We start from the raw sequence: 17,886 nt of genomic DNA, 5'->3' as shown, positions 1-17,886 counted from the left end.
GGCAGCCGAAGACCACCTTTGGTCAGGATAACTTGTACTAGATGTTCCCCTTCAAAATAGCCAATTGTTGGCGCCCTTCCCGCTCATTATTTTGGGAAGAGGCACATGGCCTCTATAAATAGAGCTAGCCACCACGGAGTAGGGAGAGAGAGGGAACAATATAGAAGGATCCAGAGAGCGATCTAGGAGGGAGACGGCTAGAGATCTGGTAGAATCCTAGCAGAGAGAGAGAGGCGACTGAACTCACCCTAGCAGTTCGTCGCACCAGCTCAAGAACACCTCTCGCGAGGCTGTTCTTCCCTTGTACTGTTCATCATCAGCCCCTGAGGCAATCCACCACACCACACACTGGAGTAGGGTAATACACCACAACGGTGGCCCGAACCAGTATAAACCTCGTGTCCCTTGTGTTGTTCATTGTTTCCAGCTTAGATCACGCGAGGAGATTGGACATAGATCGGTAGGGGAGAGATCTCCGCGCGCACCCCAGTGTTCGAACCTCAAGGGTCTGCCGGAACCCGAAATCCAACAGCGTTGGTGCTGATCATGTTTTGCTCGTGGAAGAGGCTTAGTCAACGGGTCTGCAACATTCAGATCCGTATGTATCTTGCAAATTTCTATGTCTCCCACCTAGACTAAATCCTGGATGGAAAGCATCTCTTGATGTGCTTGGTTCTCTTGTGAAATCTGGATTCCTTTGCCAAGGCAATTGCACATGTATTGTCACAAAAGATTTTCATTGGACCCGATGCACTAGGTATGACACGTAGATCGGATATGAACTCCTTCATCCAGACTCCTTCATTTGCTGCTTCCAAAGCAGCTATGTACTCCGCTTCACACGTAGATCCCGCCACGATGCTTTGTTTAGAACTGCACCAACTGACAGCTCCACCGTTTAATATAAACATGTATCCGGTTTGCGATTTAGAATCGTCCGGATCAGTGTCAAAGCTTGCGTCAACGTAACCATTTACGATGAGCTCTTTGTCATCTCCATAAACGAGAAACATATCCTTAGTCCTTTTCAGGTATTTCAGGATGTTCTTGACCGTTGTCCAGTGATCCACTCCTGGATTACTTTGGTACCTCCCTGCTAGACTTATAGCAAGGCACACATCAGGTCTGGTACACAACATTGCATACATGATAGAGCCTATGGCTGAAGCATAGGGAACATCTTTCATCTTCTCTCTATCTTCTGTAGTGGTCGGGCATTGAGTCTTACTCAACTTCACACCTTGTAACACAGGCAAGAACCCTTTCTTTGCTTGATCCATTTTGAAATTTTTCAAAACTTTGTCAAGGTATGTGCTTTTGTGAAAGTCCAATTAAGCGTCTTGATCTATCTCTATAGATCTTGATGCCCAATATGTAAGCAGCTTCACCAAGGTCTTTCATAGAAAAACTTTTATTCAAGTATCCCTTTATGCTATCCAGAAATTCTATATCATTTCCAATCAGCAATATGTCATCCACATATAATATCAGAAATGACACAGAGCTCCCACTCACTTTCTTGTATATACAGGCTTCTCCAAAAGTCTGTATAAAACCAAATGCTTTGATCACACTATCAAAGCGTTTATTCCAACTCCGAGAGGCTTGCACCAGTCCATAAATGGATCGCTGGAGCTTGCACACTTTGTTAGCTCCCTTTGGATCGACAAAACCTTCTGGTTGCATCATATACAACTCTTCTTCCAGAAATTCATTCAGGAATGCAGTTTTGATATCCATTTGCCAAATTTCATAATCATAAAATGCGGCAATTGCTAACATGATTCGAACAGACTTAAGCATCGCTACGGGTGAGAAGGTCTCATCGTAGTCAATCCCTTGAACTTGTCAAAAACCTTTTGCAACAAGTCGAGCTTTATAGACAGTAACATTACCGTCAGCGTCAGTCTTCTTCTTGAAGATCCATTTATTCTCAATTGCTTGCCGATCAACGGGCAAGTCAACCAAAGTCCACACTTTGTTCTCATACATGGATCCCATCTCAGATTTCATGGCCTCAAGCCATTTTGCGGAATCTGGGCTCACCATCGCTTCTTCATAGTTCGTAGGTTCGTCATGGTCTAGTAACATAACTTCTAGAACAGGATTACCGTACCACTCTGGTGCGGATCTTACTCTGGTTGACCTACGAGGTTCAGTAACAACTTGATCTAAAGTTTCATGATCATCATCATTAACTTCCTCACTAATTGGTGTAGGTGTCGCAGAAACCGTTTTCTGTGATGAACTACTTTCCAATAAGGGAGCAGGTACAGTTACCTCATCAAGTTTTACTTTCCTCCCACTCACTTCTTTCGAGAGAAACTCCTTCTCTAGAAAAACTCCGAATTTAGCAACAAAAGTCTTGCCTTCGGATCTGTGATAGAAGGAGTACCCAACAGTCTCCTTTGGGTATCCTATGAAGACACATTTCTCCGATTTGGGTTCGAGCTTATCAGGTTGAAGCTTTTTCACATAAGCATCGCAGCCCCAAACTTTCAGAAACGACAACTTTGGTTTCTTACCAAACCATAGTTCATAAGGCGTCGTCTCAACGGATTTCGATGGTGCCCTATTTAAGGTGAATGCGGCCGTCTCTAAAGCATATCCCCAAAACGATAGCGGTAAATCAGTAAGAGACATCATAGATCGCACCATATCTAGTAAAGTACGATTACGACGTTCGGACACACCATTACACTGTGGTGTTCCGGGTGGCGTGAGTTGTGAAACTACTCCGCATTGTTTCAAATGAAGACCAAACTCATAACTCAAATATTCTCCTCCACGATCAGATCATAGATACTTTATTTTCTTGTTACGATGATTTTCAACTTCACTCTGAAATTCTTTGAACTTTTCAAATGTTTCAGACTTATGTTTCATTAAGTAGATATACCCATATCTGCTTAAATCATCTGTGGAGGTGAGAAAATAATGATATCCGCCATGAGCCTCAACATTCATTGGACCACATACATCTGTATGTATGATCTCCAACAAATCTGTTGCTCTCTCCATAGTTCCGGAGAACGGCATTTTAGTCATCTTGCCCATGAGGCACAGTTCGCAAGTACCAAGTGATTCATAATCAAGTGGTTCCAAAAGTATATCAGTATGGAGTTTCTTCATGCGCGTTACTCCAATATGACCTAAACGGCAGTGCCACAAATAAGTTGCACTATCATTATCAACTCTGCATCTTTTGGCTTCAATATTATGAATATGTGTATCACCACTATCGAGATTTAGCAAAAATAGACCACTCTTCAAGGGTGCATGACCATAAAAGATATTACTCATATAAATAGAACAACCATTATTCTCTGATTTAAATGAATAACCGTCTCGCATCAAACAAGATCCAGATATAATGTTCATGCTCAACGCTGGCACCAAATAACAATTATTTAGGTCTAATACTAATCCCGAAGGTAGATGTAGAGGTAGCGTGCCGACCGCGATCACATCGACTTTGGAACCATTTCCTACGTGCATCGTCACCTCGTCCTTAGCCAATCTTCGCTTAATCCGTAGCCCCTGTTTCGAGTTGCAAATGTTAGCAACAGAACCAGTATCAAATACCCAGGTGCTACTGCGAGCATTAGTAAGGTACACATCAATAACATGTATATCACATATACCTTTGTTCACTTTGCCATCCTTCTTATCCGCCAAATACTTGGGGCAGTTCCGCTTCCAGTGACCAGTCTGCTTGTAGTAGAAGCAATTAGTCTCAGGCTTAGGTCCAGACTTGGGTTTCTTCTCCTGAGCAGCAACTTGTTTGTTGTTCTTCTTGAAGTTCCCCTTCTTCTTCCCTTTGCCCTTTTTTCTTGAAACTGGTGGTCTTATTGACCATCAACACTTGATGCTCCTTCTTGATTTCTACCTCCGCGGCCTTTAGCATCGCGAAGAGCTCGGGAATAGTCTTATTCATCCCTTGCATATTATAGTTCATCATGAAGCTTTTGTAGCTTGGTGGCAGTGATTGAAGAACTCTGTCAATGACACTATCAACAGGAAGATTAACTCCCAGTTGAGTCAAGTGATTATGATACCCAGACATTTTGAGTATATGTTCACTGACAGAACTATTCTCCTCCATCTTGCAGCTATAGAACTTATTGGAGACTTCATATCTCTCAATCCGGGCATTTTCTTGAAATATTAACTTCAACTCCTGGAACATCTCATATGCTCCATGACGCTCAAAACGTCGTTGAAGACCCGGTTCTAAGCCGTAAAGCATGGCACACTGAACTATCGAGTAGTCATCAGCTTTGCTCTGCCAGACGTTCATAACATCTGGTGTTGCTCCTGCAGCAGGCTTGGCACTTAGCGGTGCTTCCAGGACGTAATTCTTCTGTGCAGCAATGAGGATAATCCTCAAGTTACGGACCCAGTCCGTGTAATTGCTACCATCATCTTTCAACTTTGCTTTCTCAAGGAGCGCATTAAAATTCAACGGAACAACAACACGGGCCATCTATCTACAATCAACATAGACAAGCAAGATACTATCAGGTACTAAGCTCATGATAAATTTAAGTTCAATTTAATCATATTATTTAAGAACTCCCACTTAGATAGATATCCCTCTAATCCTCTAAGTGATCACGTGATCCATATCAACTAAACCATGTCCGATCATCACGTGAGATGGAGTAGTATCAACGGTGAACATCACTATGTTGATCATATCTACTATATGATTCACGCTCGACCTTTCGGTCTCCGTGTTTCGAGGCCACATCTGTTATATGCTAGGCTCGTCAAGTTTAACCTGAGTATTCCGCGTGTGTAACTGTTTTGCACCCGTTGTATTTGAACGTAGAGCCTATCACACCCGATCATCACGTGGTGTCTCAGCGCGAAAAACTTTCTCAACGGTGCATACTCAGGGAGAATACTTAAACTTTGATAATTTAGTGAGGGATCATCTTATAATGCTACTGTCAATCAAAGCAAGATAAGATGCATAAAAGATAAACATCACATGCAATCAATATAAGTGATATGATATGGCCATCATCATCTTGTGCTTGTGATCTCCGTCTCCGAACCACCTTCATGATCACCATCGTCACCGGCGCGACACATTGATCTCCATCGTAGCATCGTTGTTGTCTCGCCAATCTTATGCTTCCACGACTATCACTACCGCTTAGTGATAAAGTAAAGCATTATAGGGCGATTGCATTGCATACAATAAAGCGACAACCATATGGCTCCTGCCAGTTGCCGATAACTCGGTTACAAAACATGATCATCTCATACAATAAAATTTAGCATCATGTCTTGACCATATCACATCACAACATGCCCTGCAAAAACAAGTTAGACGTCCTCTACTTTGTTGTTGCAAATTTTACGTGGCTTCTACGGGCTTAGAAAGAACCGTTATTACCTACACATCAAAACCACAATGATAGTTTGTCAAGTTGGTGATGTTTTAACCTTCGCAAGGACCGGGCGTAGCCACACTCGGTTCAAATAAAGTTGGAGAAACTGACACCCGCCAGCCACCTGTGTGCAAAGCACGTCGGTAGAACCAGTCTCGCGTAAGCGTACGCGTAATGTCGGTCCGAGCCGCTTCATCCAACAATACCGCCGAGCCAAAGTATGACATGCTGGTAAGCAGTATGACTTATATCACCCACAATTCACTTGTGTTCTACTCATGCATATGACATCTATGCATAAAACCTGGCTCGGATGCCACTGTTGGGGAACGTAGTAATTTCAAAAATTTCCTACGCACACGCAAGATCATGGTGATGCATAGCAACGAGAGGGGAGAGTGTTGTCTACATACCCTCATAGACCGTTCGTGGAAGCGTTATATCAACGCGGTTGATGTAGTCGTACGTCTTCATGATCCGACCGATCCAAGTACCGAAAGAACGACACCTCCATGTTCTGCACATGTTTGGCTCGGTGACGTCCTTGCCTTCTCGATCCAGCAAGAGGGGGAAAGTAGTAGATGAGTTCCAGCAGCACGATGGCATGGTGACGGTGTTGCTGAAGAACAATCTCCGCAGGGCTTCGCCTAAGCACTACGAAAACTAGGACGGAGGATAAACTAGAGGGGACGGGGTTGCCGACACACGGCTTGGTGTTTCTTTATGTGTCTTGGGTGCTAGACCTACCCCTCTATTTATATGTTGAGCCTTGGGGTCAAAACTTGGAGTAAAAGCCTCCACAAAGTCGGTTTCACCAGAAAGGCAAGAGTCCTTCTCGGACTCTAGGGCCAGACGCCAGGGTTCCAGGCGTCTGGACCCAGACGCTAGGGACCATGGCGTCTGGCCCCTGGACTCCGCAAAACTTCCTTTTGCGCTTTCCAAAAACCTTGTGGGCTTTCTCCTTTGGCCCAAATAAAGTGTTCTCGTACCCAAACATTTCAGGAAACATCCGGAACCCCTTTCGGTGAATTCCGGAACCCTTCCGGTGACCAAACACTATTATCCCATATATCAAACTTTATCTCCGGACCATTCCGGAGTTCCTCGTCATGTTCGTGATCTCATCCAGGACTCCGAACAACATTCGGTCACCAACATACATAACTCATATAGTACTATATCGTCAACGAACGTTAAGCGTGCGGACCCTACGTGTTCGAGAACTATGTAGACATGACCGAGACACCTCTCTGGTCAATAACCAATAGTGGGACCTGGATGCCCATATTGGCTCCTATATATTCTATGAAGATCTTTATCGGTCAGACCGCATAACAACATACGTTGTTCCCTTTGTCATCGGTATGTTACTTCCCGAGATTCGATTGTCGGTATCTCAATACCTAGTTCAATCTCGTTACCGGCAAGTCTCTTTACTCGTTCCGTAATACATCATCCCGCAACTAACTCATTAGTTGCAATGCTTGCAAGGCTTATAGTGATGTGCATTACCGAGTGGGTCCAGAGATACCTCTCCGACAATCGGAGTGACAAATCCTAATCTCGAAATACGCCAACCCAACAAGTACCTTTGGAGACACCTGTAGAGCACCTTTATAATCACCCAGTTACGTTGTGACGTTTGGTGGCACACAAAGTGTTCCTCCGGTAAACGGGAGTTGCATAATCTCATAGTCATAGGAACATGTATAAGTCATGAAGAAAGCAATAGCAACAAACTAAACGATCAAGTGCTAAGCTAACGGAATGGGTCAAGTCAATCACATCATTCTCCTAATGATGTGATCCCGTTAATCAAATGACAACTCATGTCTATGGTTAGGAAACTTAACCATCTTTGATCAACGAGCTAGTCAAGTAGAGGCATATTAGTGACACTCTGTTTGTCTATGTATTCACACATGTATTATGTTTCCGGTTAATACAATTCTAGCATGAATAATAAACATTTATCACGAAATAAGGAAATAAATAATAACTTTATTATTGCCTCTAGGGCATATTTCCTTCATTACCTTCTTCTTCCCCCAGGCTTCTATATACTAAAAAAACACAAAAATGACTGTTTATGCGAAAGAATGAATTAATGGCATTTGTGTTACCCTTAAAGAAGAATGAGAATGAAACTAAAAAGAAGATGAAAAATATTTGCACACATTTTGCACAAAGATGTAATTTCTTTTTATAAATATAAAAGTTCAACAAATCATAAAAAATAAAGTTTTCTAAGAAAGAAATAAGTAGCCGGAAATATTTCCACTCTTCCATATTGTGTAAGAACAAATTGCCTCATCCATATTGTGTAAGAAAATGATACAAAAATATTTCCACTCTTCCATATTGTGTAAGAACAAATATAAACTGGTGCAAAATAATAGTTATGATTTTCATTTAAGTTGTTAACATAAATTAAGTAGTGTCACTAATTGCCTCATCAAACCACTATCAGACGTAAAAATATAGGAGAGAATTGAACGACAATGAAATCACATGATCAAACAATAATAAAAAGGAGCCCGAAACATTAGCACAAGCGAGAAAAAGAAAACAATTTTTCGTGGTTGTCACTTTATTCTTATTAATGAACAAAGAAATATACTAAAAAATCATAAACTAAAATGAAAAGAAATATATGTTATAATAAAATGAATTAAGAGCATTGGTATTACTCTAAAAGGAAAACAACTAAAATCAAATCACTCTTTACTGCCAGATCGAGATCAAAAGGCCTAGCTGCCTTCATCTTCCACATTCCTTCTATATACTAAAAAAAGAAAACATAAAAAGAAATGTTTCTAGGGAAGTATAAATTAGTGAAATTGGTATTACTCTTAAAGAAGAATTAATAAAATAAAAAAAGATGACAAAACATGTACACAAATAACATTTCTTTTTATAATAAGCATATAACACTGCAAACGATCGAAAAGTAAAGTTTTGCAAGAAAAAATGAATTGGAGGCATTGGTATTACCCTTAAAGAAGATAGAAGATTAAAATACTTAAAACAAATAATTGCAAAAAGTTGCACAATATTTACACAGAATTGCACTTTTTTATAATATGCAAGAATAAAATTATTATAGTATAATTTATGTACTCTAGTACAATTTACACACACATTGTATAATATTTACATGTATACCTACAAAGTACACGACATCCACCAAAAGAAAATACAACTCAAAATATAAATGAAAAATAAAAACAAACACACATGAAAATGAAAAAATGTGACTGAACTGAAAAAAATATCCGCTGCATTTCCAACAGCAAAACTGAATAACATATGTAAAAAGAGAAGAAAAAATAAATAAATAGCAATATTATTTTAAGGTAGAACGAATTGAGGGCACCGGTATCACCTAAAATAAAAAGGAAAATGAAGAAAAATATAAAGAACATGATGACAAAAAATTAAATAAACATCAGTAAACAAATTAATTTTCTAAATAAGATTTAATTAATTGCATTGATATTACCGAAAAGAAAAAAATAAAATATAGAAAACAACTTAAAGAAAATAAGGAAAATGTAGAGTACGTCACAAAGTATGGATCTATTCATGGCACATGAAAAATGTAGAGTGCGCAAACCACCCTGTGGTTGGAAGGTTGGATTGGATGGTTAGGAGGAAAGTGGTATCCCCAAGGCACGGGGGTTCAAGTCATAGACTTGACACTTGTGCTCGCATTTTTCTGAATTTAGTTCATGTCTTTCGGCGATGTGCGTTCAGTGAAAGAAGACATTCCTATTGACTGCAAAGTCATCTGTGTCGACTTTGTCCATCTCAATATGATGTGCCGGTTTAGTCTCTCGGAGATGCTCATAAGGATAGTGTGTGCCTGCATGCAGTGGCGTAGCTAGAATATCTGCACGTCCAGGGCCATCGTTATTGCTACAACATTTACTGTAGTTACAGTACAAGACTGTAGCTACATTCACCGAAGGTTTTCTGCTCCACGCCCCAGGCCACACGGTCCAGATAGCCTGGGGCCTGACTATGCCACTATGTGCGTGTGTTTATAGAGATGAGTGTATGTACGTATGTATGAATGTTTGCCTTTGTACTGTGTAAAATAAATAGTATGCATCAAGTGATGGAGTACTAGGTACGCGATCAACGTGACCGCATGGGACATGTGGTTACCAAACTAAAAATTCATATATACTCTCTTTGTTTTAAAATATAAGTCTTTTTATAGATTGCATGAAAAATAACCGGCGGCAGCAGCAGGCCTCTCAACGTTCTCTGATGCAGATTGGGCTGAGAGTCCTGATGACAGGCGATCTACGGGGGGAATATCAATTCTTCTTTGGTCCTAATTTGATCGTCTGAAATGCTTGCAAACAAGCCACAGTGCCTCGGAGTAACACTGAAGCTGAGTACAAGACGGTTGCTAATGCTACAATTTATATCATATGGGTACAGTCCTTGTTGAGAGAGAGTTGGGAGTCTCTCAAACTCAGCCGCCTGTCCTTTGGTGTGACAACATTGGTGGTACATACCTGTCATCTAATTCAGTATTTCATGCTCGAACAAAGCACATTGAAGTTGACTATCACTTTGTGACAGAACATGTTGCACAGAAACTACTTCATATCAAGTTCACCTCCTCTAAAAATCAACTTGCTAACATCTTCACGAAGCCTCTAACGCAGCCTCAGTTTATAGGTTGTAGGCGCAATCTTAACATGATTTGTACCTTAGGATATAGTTAAGATTAAAGGAGGTTGTTGGGCTGTGTTTACATATGACTTTTGTATATGCCTCATATATTGTATTATACACTTTTGTGTACCCTTTCATATATATGAGATAGTCACATCCATTAAGGGTGTCGAGCAGTTTGGCAGACCATAAGTCTAACAATTTACAAGTCTTGAGGCTCTTGATTTTCACCCTGGTAGTCGCGGTCTTTAAATAGGCCTATCTCCTGGCTGCCAACGTAGGACAGGTTATATGTAGCCCTTTTTAAAATACCATTTTTACAGTGCAAAAGAAATATAAAAATGTAAATACATATATAAGACATTTGAGAAAATTTTCATTAGTACAATATACTTTGATGCGTAGCTTATACAAAAAAGAAATATACATACATGAAAATGGGCCAACATTTTTTTTGGTGGGCAGGGATTTTGTTTTCTTTTTTAACTTGCAAATCATAGTATTTTTTAAGAAAAAATTACAGATCTGCCACCCAGTATAAGTTTTTACAGGATTTTTTTTAACTTGGAATTATCATTGTCAATCTTTTGAAATGACGGCCACGGCCTACAAGTAGCCCGTCCTACACAAGTTCGCTCTCTATCGCCTGGTTCCTATCCCCCTCTGCCTCACTCTCCAATCTCCAGAGCAAGCTCGCGCCGAGCACGCACGCCGGTGCAGCCACAGGAACGTCAACCATGGCTGCGCCGCCGGCCGAGCGCTCGTTCGACGTCATCGTGGTGGGCGCGGGCATCATCGGCAGCTGTGCGGCGCACGCGGCGGCGGCCCGGGGCGCGAGCGTGCTCCTGCTCGAGCGCTTCGACCTGCTGCACCAGCGCGGCTCGTCGCACGGCGAGTCCCGCACCACCCGCCCCACCTACACGCGGCCGCAGTACCCTCCCATGGTCCGGCTCGCGCACCGCCTCTGGCACGACGCCGAGCGCGACGCCGGGTACACCGTGCTCACGCCCACCCCGCACCTCGACCTGGGCCCCCGGGACTCGCCGGCCTTCGTCGCCGCCATCGCCAACGGCGGCGCCACTGAGCTCGCCCCGGCGGGGGACGCTTCGCGGCCGGCGTGGGCGGAGGCGTTCAGGGTGCCCGAGGGGTGGGCCGCTGCGACCAGCGGGCCGGCCGGTGTGATAAAGGCGACCAAGGCCATGGCCATGTTCCAAACGCTCGCCGCCAAGATGGGCGCCGTCGTGAGGGACAGAACCGAGGTGGTCGACGTCGCCAGGCAAGGTGAGTGAGTGACAGACGGAGCATTCCCAGTGGCTGCGTCAACTTTTTCATGCACCATTCGTAGCTTGGTATCGTGCAAAAACATTCTGCTCTGACGTTTTACAGATTATGTCCTGATCTTGCTACGTTTAGAGAGCAAATGCGTGTTTATTTTACATTTGATGGATGAATTTTTTCCCGTGCATATATATGAACTGTTGCATCGTCACATGTAGGTGTAGCGTAGTGCACTCCGTACTTCATTATTTTGCTTGCCCTACATGATGGAAGCAGGCAACAAGCCAACGGAGTAGCTCTCAATTATTGCAATCGGTTTCACTAAAGAATCTTTTGGTCAGGAGAAGGAAACACGATCGTGGTGAAGACATCCACCGGCGATGAGTTCCACGGCGGCAAGTGCATCATCACGGTGGGTGCGTGGGCGAGCAAGCTGGTGAAGTCCGTCACCGGCGCCGACCTGCCCGTGCAGCCGGTGCACACCCTCGTGTGCTACTGGAGGGTCAAGCCCGGGCACGAGGAGGAGCTGACGACGGAGGCCGGCTTCCCGACGTTCGCGACCTACGGCGAGCCCGGCTTCTACGGCACGCCGTCGATGGAGTACCCGGGCCTGATCAAGGTCTGCAGGAACGGCGGGCCGCCGTGCGACCCGGACGGCCGGGACTGGGCCACCGGGACCGGCGCGGGCGGGATCGCGGAGGTCGTGGCGCGGTGGATCGACGAGTTTATGCCGGGCGTCGTGGACACCGCCGGCGGGCCGGTGCTCCGGCAGCCGTGCATGTGCTGCATGACGCCCGACGAGGACTTCGTGATCGACTTCCTGGGCGGGGAGGAGTTCGGGAAGGACGTGGTGGTCGGCGCCGGGTTTTCCGGTCACGGGTTCAAGATGGGCCCGGCCGTCGGGACGATCCTCGCCGAGCTGGCGCTGGACGGCGAGTCGGGCACGGCGGCGGAGGCCGGCTTGGAGCTCGAGCACTACCTGATCGGACGGTTCGAGGGCAACCCGATGGGGAACGCCACGAGTCACTGAGGTGAAAATTGCCGTCGACGTCGTTCACTTCACCGTGGCTGTGTGTGACCACCGCGATTGCCGTCCAATTGGTCTGTGATTGCCAATAATCTGCTGCACTGTGTGCAACTTTAATATGTTCATTTTTCTCCCCACTAGAAGAAATATTTTTATGTGAGCTTTCGCACAGTGATGTCTGTCCGTTAGTTAGCTGGACTGGAGTAGCATGGTAGATGCATGCATGATATGATATCCCCATCGACAACGAGCGGTCCCTTTCTTGTCGTTACTGATGAGAGCTACCGATCGATGTGGAGTGAGTCACCTGTCCCGTGCATTTGCACCACTCGTAGGTCGTAGCCATGGATGCCGATGGTGAGTCGTTTTCGAGTAGATGGACTTGTGCACGGCAGGCAGTGATGGGTGGACACCACTCACTTGCCCAGGAATGTGTTCAAATCCCAAGCGAAGTCCAAATCTGCTTATCTCATTGCTTCTATAGGCAAACACACTTTTTCAACATAGAGAAAGAGAAGACCTTCTATACGCCTCTAAATCGATTGACATACACAACTTTTCGATCTATTCCAAATGTGCTAATGCCACCAAGACCGGGTTGGAGTGCGAACCGAGAATTGCGTGCCAACCCGAGCGACTGTCGTGTCGTCCTCCTGGGCGACCCGGGAGGCTTCACATCCCTCGACGCGCCTACGGCTCCTCCCCTGCTCCTCCTGCGGTCACTACCGCCCGACGATTGCCAAGATGGTGGTGTGTCGTGCTCCTGCGGCAGCCGGAAGGGGCATCTAGATTCCCTGGTAAATTGCGTGCACAGAGCCAAGGCGAAGAGGTGGACTACTGATGGTAATCATCGGTCCTAGTGGTTCGTGTGCCAGGGTGCACAACATGGTGTCGCACGAGCTGGAGGTGGATGTGCTCAGAGCATCTATAGTCGAATTTGGAAAAATTTGACCCCCTCAAATGCCCGCGGACAGTGATTGGTCACGCATCAAACTTAATGCTATGCATTTGAGTCTCTCATATTCCGTCCCCTAAATCCATACAAACCATGCAAAATAAACCAACATACTACTCTAGTCGCTACCCTAGCCACTACGCTTCATCGTCAGAGATGTGCACAACGTCGGTGCCGGGAGCCGGGTGGATGGGCGCGTAGGAGGGCTCCGGCTCCTCCTTCTCCTCCTCCCCATCCATATACGAGAGCATCTCGTTGACTTCCTCGGTGTGCTCCGCCTCCACCTCTTGCTGACGACGGTGTCTGGCCGCCGCCTCTGATTCCGACTGGAGAAATCAAGGATCGCCTTCTATAATGCCTGCAGATCTGCGTCCCCAGCGTCCTGCACATCCTCCTTCGGCTCCTCCGGCTCCTTCTCCTCCTTCTCCCCCTCCTCAACCTCATCCTCCTCAACCTCCAAGTCCTCCAGATCCACTGCGTCCGGAGGTAGCCCCGCGGCGATCCGGGCATCATGCCTTTCACGGATTTGCTCAAGGAGCTACAGCCGGCGTTCCAGCGTTAGATATGGATAGATCCTTGTTGGTGTCCTGAATTAGGGGGTACTTGCCACGTCGGCCCACCGGTACTGGGTTGGGCCGAGGACCTAATGAAGATTGATGGCATGGCCATATTAACCCTGGACCTCGGCGGAATCAAGATGAAGATCTCCTGAAGACTTTGTGTACACTTCAAGTGTATTTTAACCGGGATGCTTATCTCTAAGATTGTAACCATCCATTTGTAAACCCTAAATACCCCCGGTGCCTATATAAGCTATGGGGTTTAGTCTGTAGAGGCTCGGAGATACATTCGCATGGTTTTAAAGCTTAGACAATACCCATACGATCTCGATGTAGATCAATCTGTACTTTGTACTCCATCACAATCAATATATAAGAAGCAGGACATGGGGTTTTACCTCATCAAGAGGGACCAAACCTGTGTAAAACATCGTGTCCCTACTTTCCTTGTTACCATCTAACTCTGATCATCAAGCTTAGGACCCCCTATCGAGATTTGCCGGTTTCAGCATCAACATTTGTGGCCCATACAGGTCTCGCCAGGTGATCACATGAGTTCGATGGTTCATCTTCAGACAGACAACGACACCGGTCATGAGGACATCTTTGTCCCCGGTCAACTCCTCATATTCGACAGCATCGTGTTATGTGGTGATTTAGCTGGCCATCTCAGCCAGGTAGAGGATTCACCTCTAGACCAAACCGCTTGACTCGGCAGTACGAAAAACACCGTGGAATCACGTATCGAGCTCACCTCTTAGGGCCAGATGTCAGATCGGCCCGAGAACACCCTCCCCCACACTTCGTACTCGATCCCGGCGCAGGGCCCTGATGAGATATGTCTTCGATGTCCGGCCTTGAGCTTGGGTCCGAGTATTCTCTCATCGGCACAGGCGTCGAGCCTATCCTATAAAAGCTCCAAGGTGACATTTTGCAGCACCTTGACTAGAGTCCAGCACGGCACCGCCCGCTGTCAAAAGATGGGCGAAACCGACCTTCTTGCTTTCAACAAGATGTTGGACCAGATCCGAGATCTTAGGATCTCGGACGGGCAAATTCGACCATGATCAGATCGGATTTAGATCCAGAGGTGTGGAATTTTTTGTCCAACCCACCATCCACTTAGTCGCCACAATCAAGGATTTAACCGACATGCTATAAATAACGAGGACTAAATCCTATATACCCACTTAGTTGATTCGCATTCACTCTAATCTAATTTTCTCAACATGCAACTGTGTCAACTCACCATACTATCATTCATGGAAAAAAATGTCAGCTTTAACATGCATCATGCAGGCCAGCATGCATGGAAAAGGCTTACATCAACATGCACCATGCACGCTACGCATATTTAATAAATATCATGTAGTTATATAATAATCAAATACAATAGATAATATATATTTTAGTTCACATTATCATATTGTTAAAACAAATAATAATGTTTCAAACAACTTACACAATAACGCTTGGGGTATTGCTACTTCTTGAATTTGCGTTGGTTTTTTCCTTCAAGAGAAAAGGGTGATGCGACAAAGTAGAGATAAGTATTTCCCTCAGTTAAGAATCAAGGTATCAATCTAGTAGAAGGAACACACAAGTCTCCAGTGGTAGCACCTGGACAAACAAATAAATACTTACACCCATCGCGATAAAGGGGTTGTCAATTCCTTCACGATCACTTGCAAGGATGAGATCTGATAGAGATAGGTATGATAGATAAATAAAGGTGCAAAATAATGTAAAGATAAATAAATTTCAACAAGGTATTTTTGGGTTTTTGGTTTTATAGATCTAAAAATAATATGATAAAAGATAGACCCGGGGGCCATAGTTTTCACTAGAGGCTTCTCTCCTGAAAGAACGCATACGGTGGGTAAAGAAAATTACTTTGAGCAATTGATAGAAAAGCGCAAAGTTATAACGATATCTAAGGCAATGATCATGAATATAGGCATCACGTCCGTGACAAGTAGACCGACTCTTGCCTGCATCTACTACTATTACCCAACAAATCGACCGCTATCCAGCATGCATCTAGTGTATTAAGTTAACAAGAACGGAGTAATGCCTTAAGCAAGATGACATTATATAGAGGGGTATATCCAATCAATATGAAATAAACCCCATCGTTTTATCCTTAATGGTAACAATACAAATATGTGCCTCGCTACCCATTCTATCACTGGGTGAGGACACTGCAAGATTGAACCCATTACAAAGCACATCTCCCATTGCAAGAAAAATCAATCTAGTTGGCCAAACCAAATCAATAAATCAAAGAGAAATACAAAGCTATTTTAATCATGCATAAAAGAGTTCAGAGAAGACTCAAATAATATTCATAGATAATCTGATTATAAATCCACAATTCATTGGATCTCAACAAACGCACCGCAAAAGAAGATTACATCAAATATATCTCCAAGAACATCGAGGAGACATTGTATTGAAGATCAAAGATAAAGAAGAAGGCATCTAGCTACTAGTTATGGACCCGTAGGTCTGTAGTAAACTACTTACACATCATCGGAAGGGCAGCAAGGTTGATGTAGAGACCCTCTGTGATCTAATCCCCCTCCGGCAGAGTACTAAGAAAATCTCAAGAGGACAGAAACTTGCGGCAGCGGAAAAGTATTTTTGGTGTGCCCTCTGATATACGGGGAATATTTGGTATTTATAGAGCTGAGATTAGGGTTGGAGGAGCCACGGGGGGGGGGGGGGGGGGGGGGGCACAAGCTCTGGAGCCACACCCCCCCCCCCCCAGGGCGCGACCTCCAGGCTTGTTGCCATCAGTGGCCCTTCTGGCCTCCTCCCGAAGCTTCCTATGGGTCTTCTTGTCCAAAAAAATTGTCAAAAAGTTTTGCTTCGTTTGGTATTGATTTTTTTATAAAAGACAAAGACATGGGGAAAAAACAACAACTGACATTGGGCACTAGGTTAATAGGTTAGTCCTAAAAAATGATACACAATAGTATAATCATGCATATAAAACATTCAAGATGGATAATATAATAGCATGGAACAATCAACAATTATAGATATATTGGAGTCGTATCAGGTATCATCTCTAGTCAAACAGCAATGCTCACCTATAGTGATGAATCTACCGGGCAAAGACAAAAGAACAAACCCTTGCATAGGGAGCGAAGCAACGGGGGAAAGAACAAAAAACAAGGAAGACATAGAAGTGGAGAGGAACCGATAGGGGGAGAGTGTCTTTGTCTCGCTTGTAGCGAGATAGAAGGACCTCTCACATGTGGTGTCGTTGTAGCGGACCGACCTAGTTTCTTCTTCTTTGTCCACTTGTTTGTTATTTTTTCCTTTTTATATTTCAAAATATTTTTCAAACATGTATTAAGAAATATTTACTTCAATTTTTTAAAATCATAACGCATTCAAAAATATTCATGAAATGTGAATTTTATTATAAAAATCGTACCACAAAAATGTGCTCAGGACATTAAAAAAAGACCACACGCTGTGTTCATCAATTTTTTTCAAACTATTTTTATAATTAAAAAATATATTTGCGTTTTTTTTTCAAAACTGTTTCACATCATTCAAAAAAAATCATGGCATATTAAAACAATCCAGGGGTTTCAAAAATAAGCTCGCGACATTTAGAAAAAATGTGTCCATGACATTTAAAATTTTTGTTCTAAGTTCTAATTTTTTTAAAAATATAGCATTTGTGAATATTCATGGCATTTATGAAAATAAATTACCATGCATTCACAAAATGTTCAGTGTGCACTAGAAAATGTGCAAGGTGTATCTGAAAAATATTTCACGTGAGTTCAAAAAATATACAGCGTGTATCCTGAAAATGTTTAACATGGATTTAAAAAAAAATTCAAACATGTATTTAGAAAAATGTTCATCTTATAATTGGAAAATTTTCAACGTGTATTAAAAATCAAGTGTACCCAGAAAATATACAACATATATTTGAAAATAAAAAAGCTA

General features: G+C 43.6%; 1 protein-coding gene across 1 annotated transcript; it reads left to right on the top strand.

The window, feature by feature from the left end:
• The first annotated feature begins 10,725 nt into the window (after positions 1 to 10,725).
• Positions 10,726 to 12,570, top strand: LOC123104246 (probable sarcosine oxidase). Its single transcript, XM_044526013.1, has 2 exons — positions 10,726 to 11,375; positions 11,714 to 12,570. Exons 1-2 carry the CDS (start codon positions 10,832 to 10,834, stop codon positions 12,400 to 12,402), a joined length of 1,233 nt encoding a protein of 410 aa, XP_044381948.1. The 5' UTR covers positions 10,726 to 10,831; the 3' UTR covers positions 12,403 to 12,570.
• The last annotated feature ends 5,316 nt before the right edge of the window (positions 12,571 to 17,886 follow it).

The sequence above is a fragment of the Triticum aestivum genome, chromosome 5A (assembly GCF_018294505.1).
Source record: "Triticum aestivum cultivar Chinese Spring chromosome 5A, IWGSC CS RefSeq v2.1, whole genome shotgun sequence".
NCBI lineage: Eukaryota > Viridiplantae > Streptophyta > Magnoliopsida > Poales > Poaceae > Triticum > Triticum aestivum.
Note: the sequence above shows the minus strand (reverse complement) of the source record. Positions and strands in the feature narration are given on the sequence as shown.

Excerpts from the sequence above, each read along its gene's own strand:
- LOC123104246 (XM_044526013.1), top strand. The coding sequence starts at position 10,832 with ATGGCTGCGCCGCCGGCCGAGCGCTCGTTCGACGTCATCGTGGTGGGC. Across the intron at positions 11,376-11,713 it reads GGTCGACGTCGCCAGGCAAG|GAGAAGGAAACACGATCGTG; the intron begins GTGAGTGAGTGA and ends TCTTTTGGTCAG.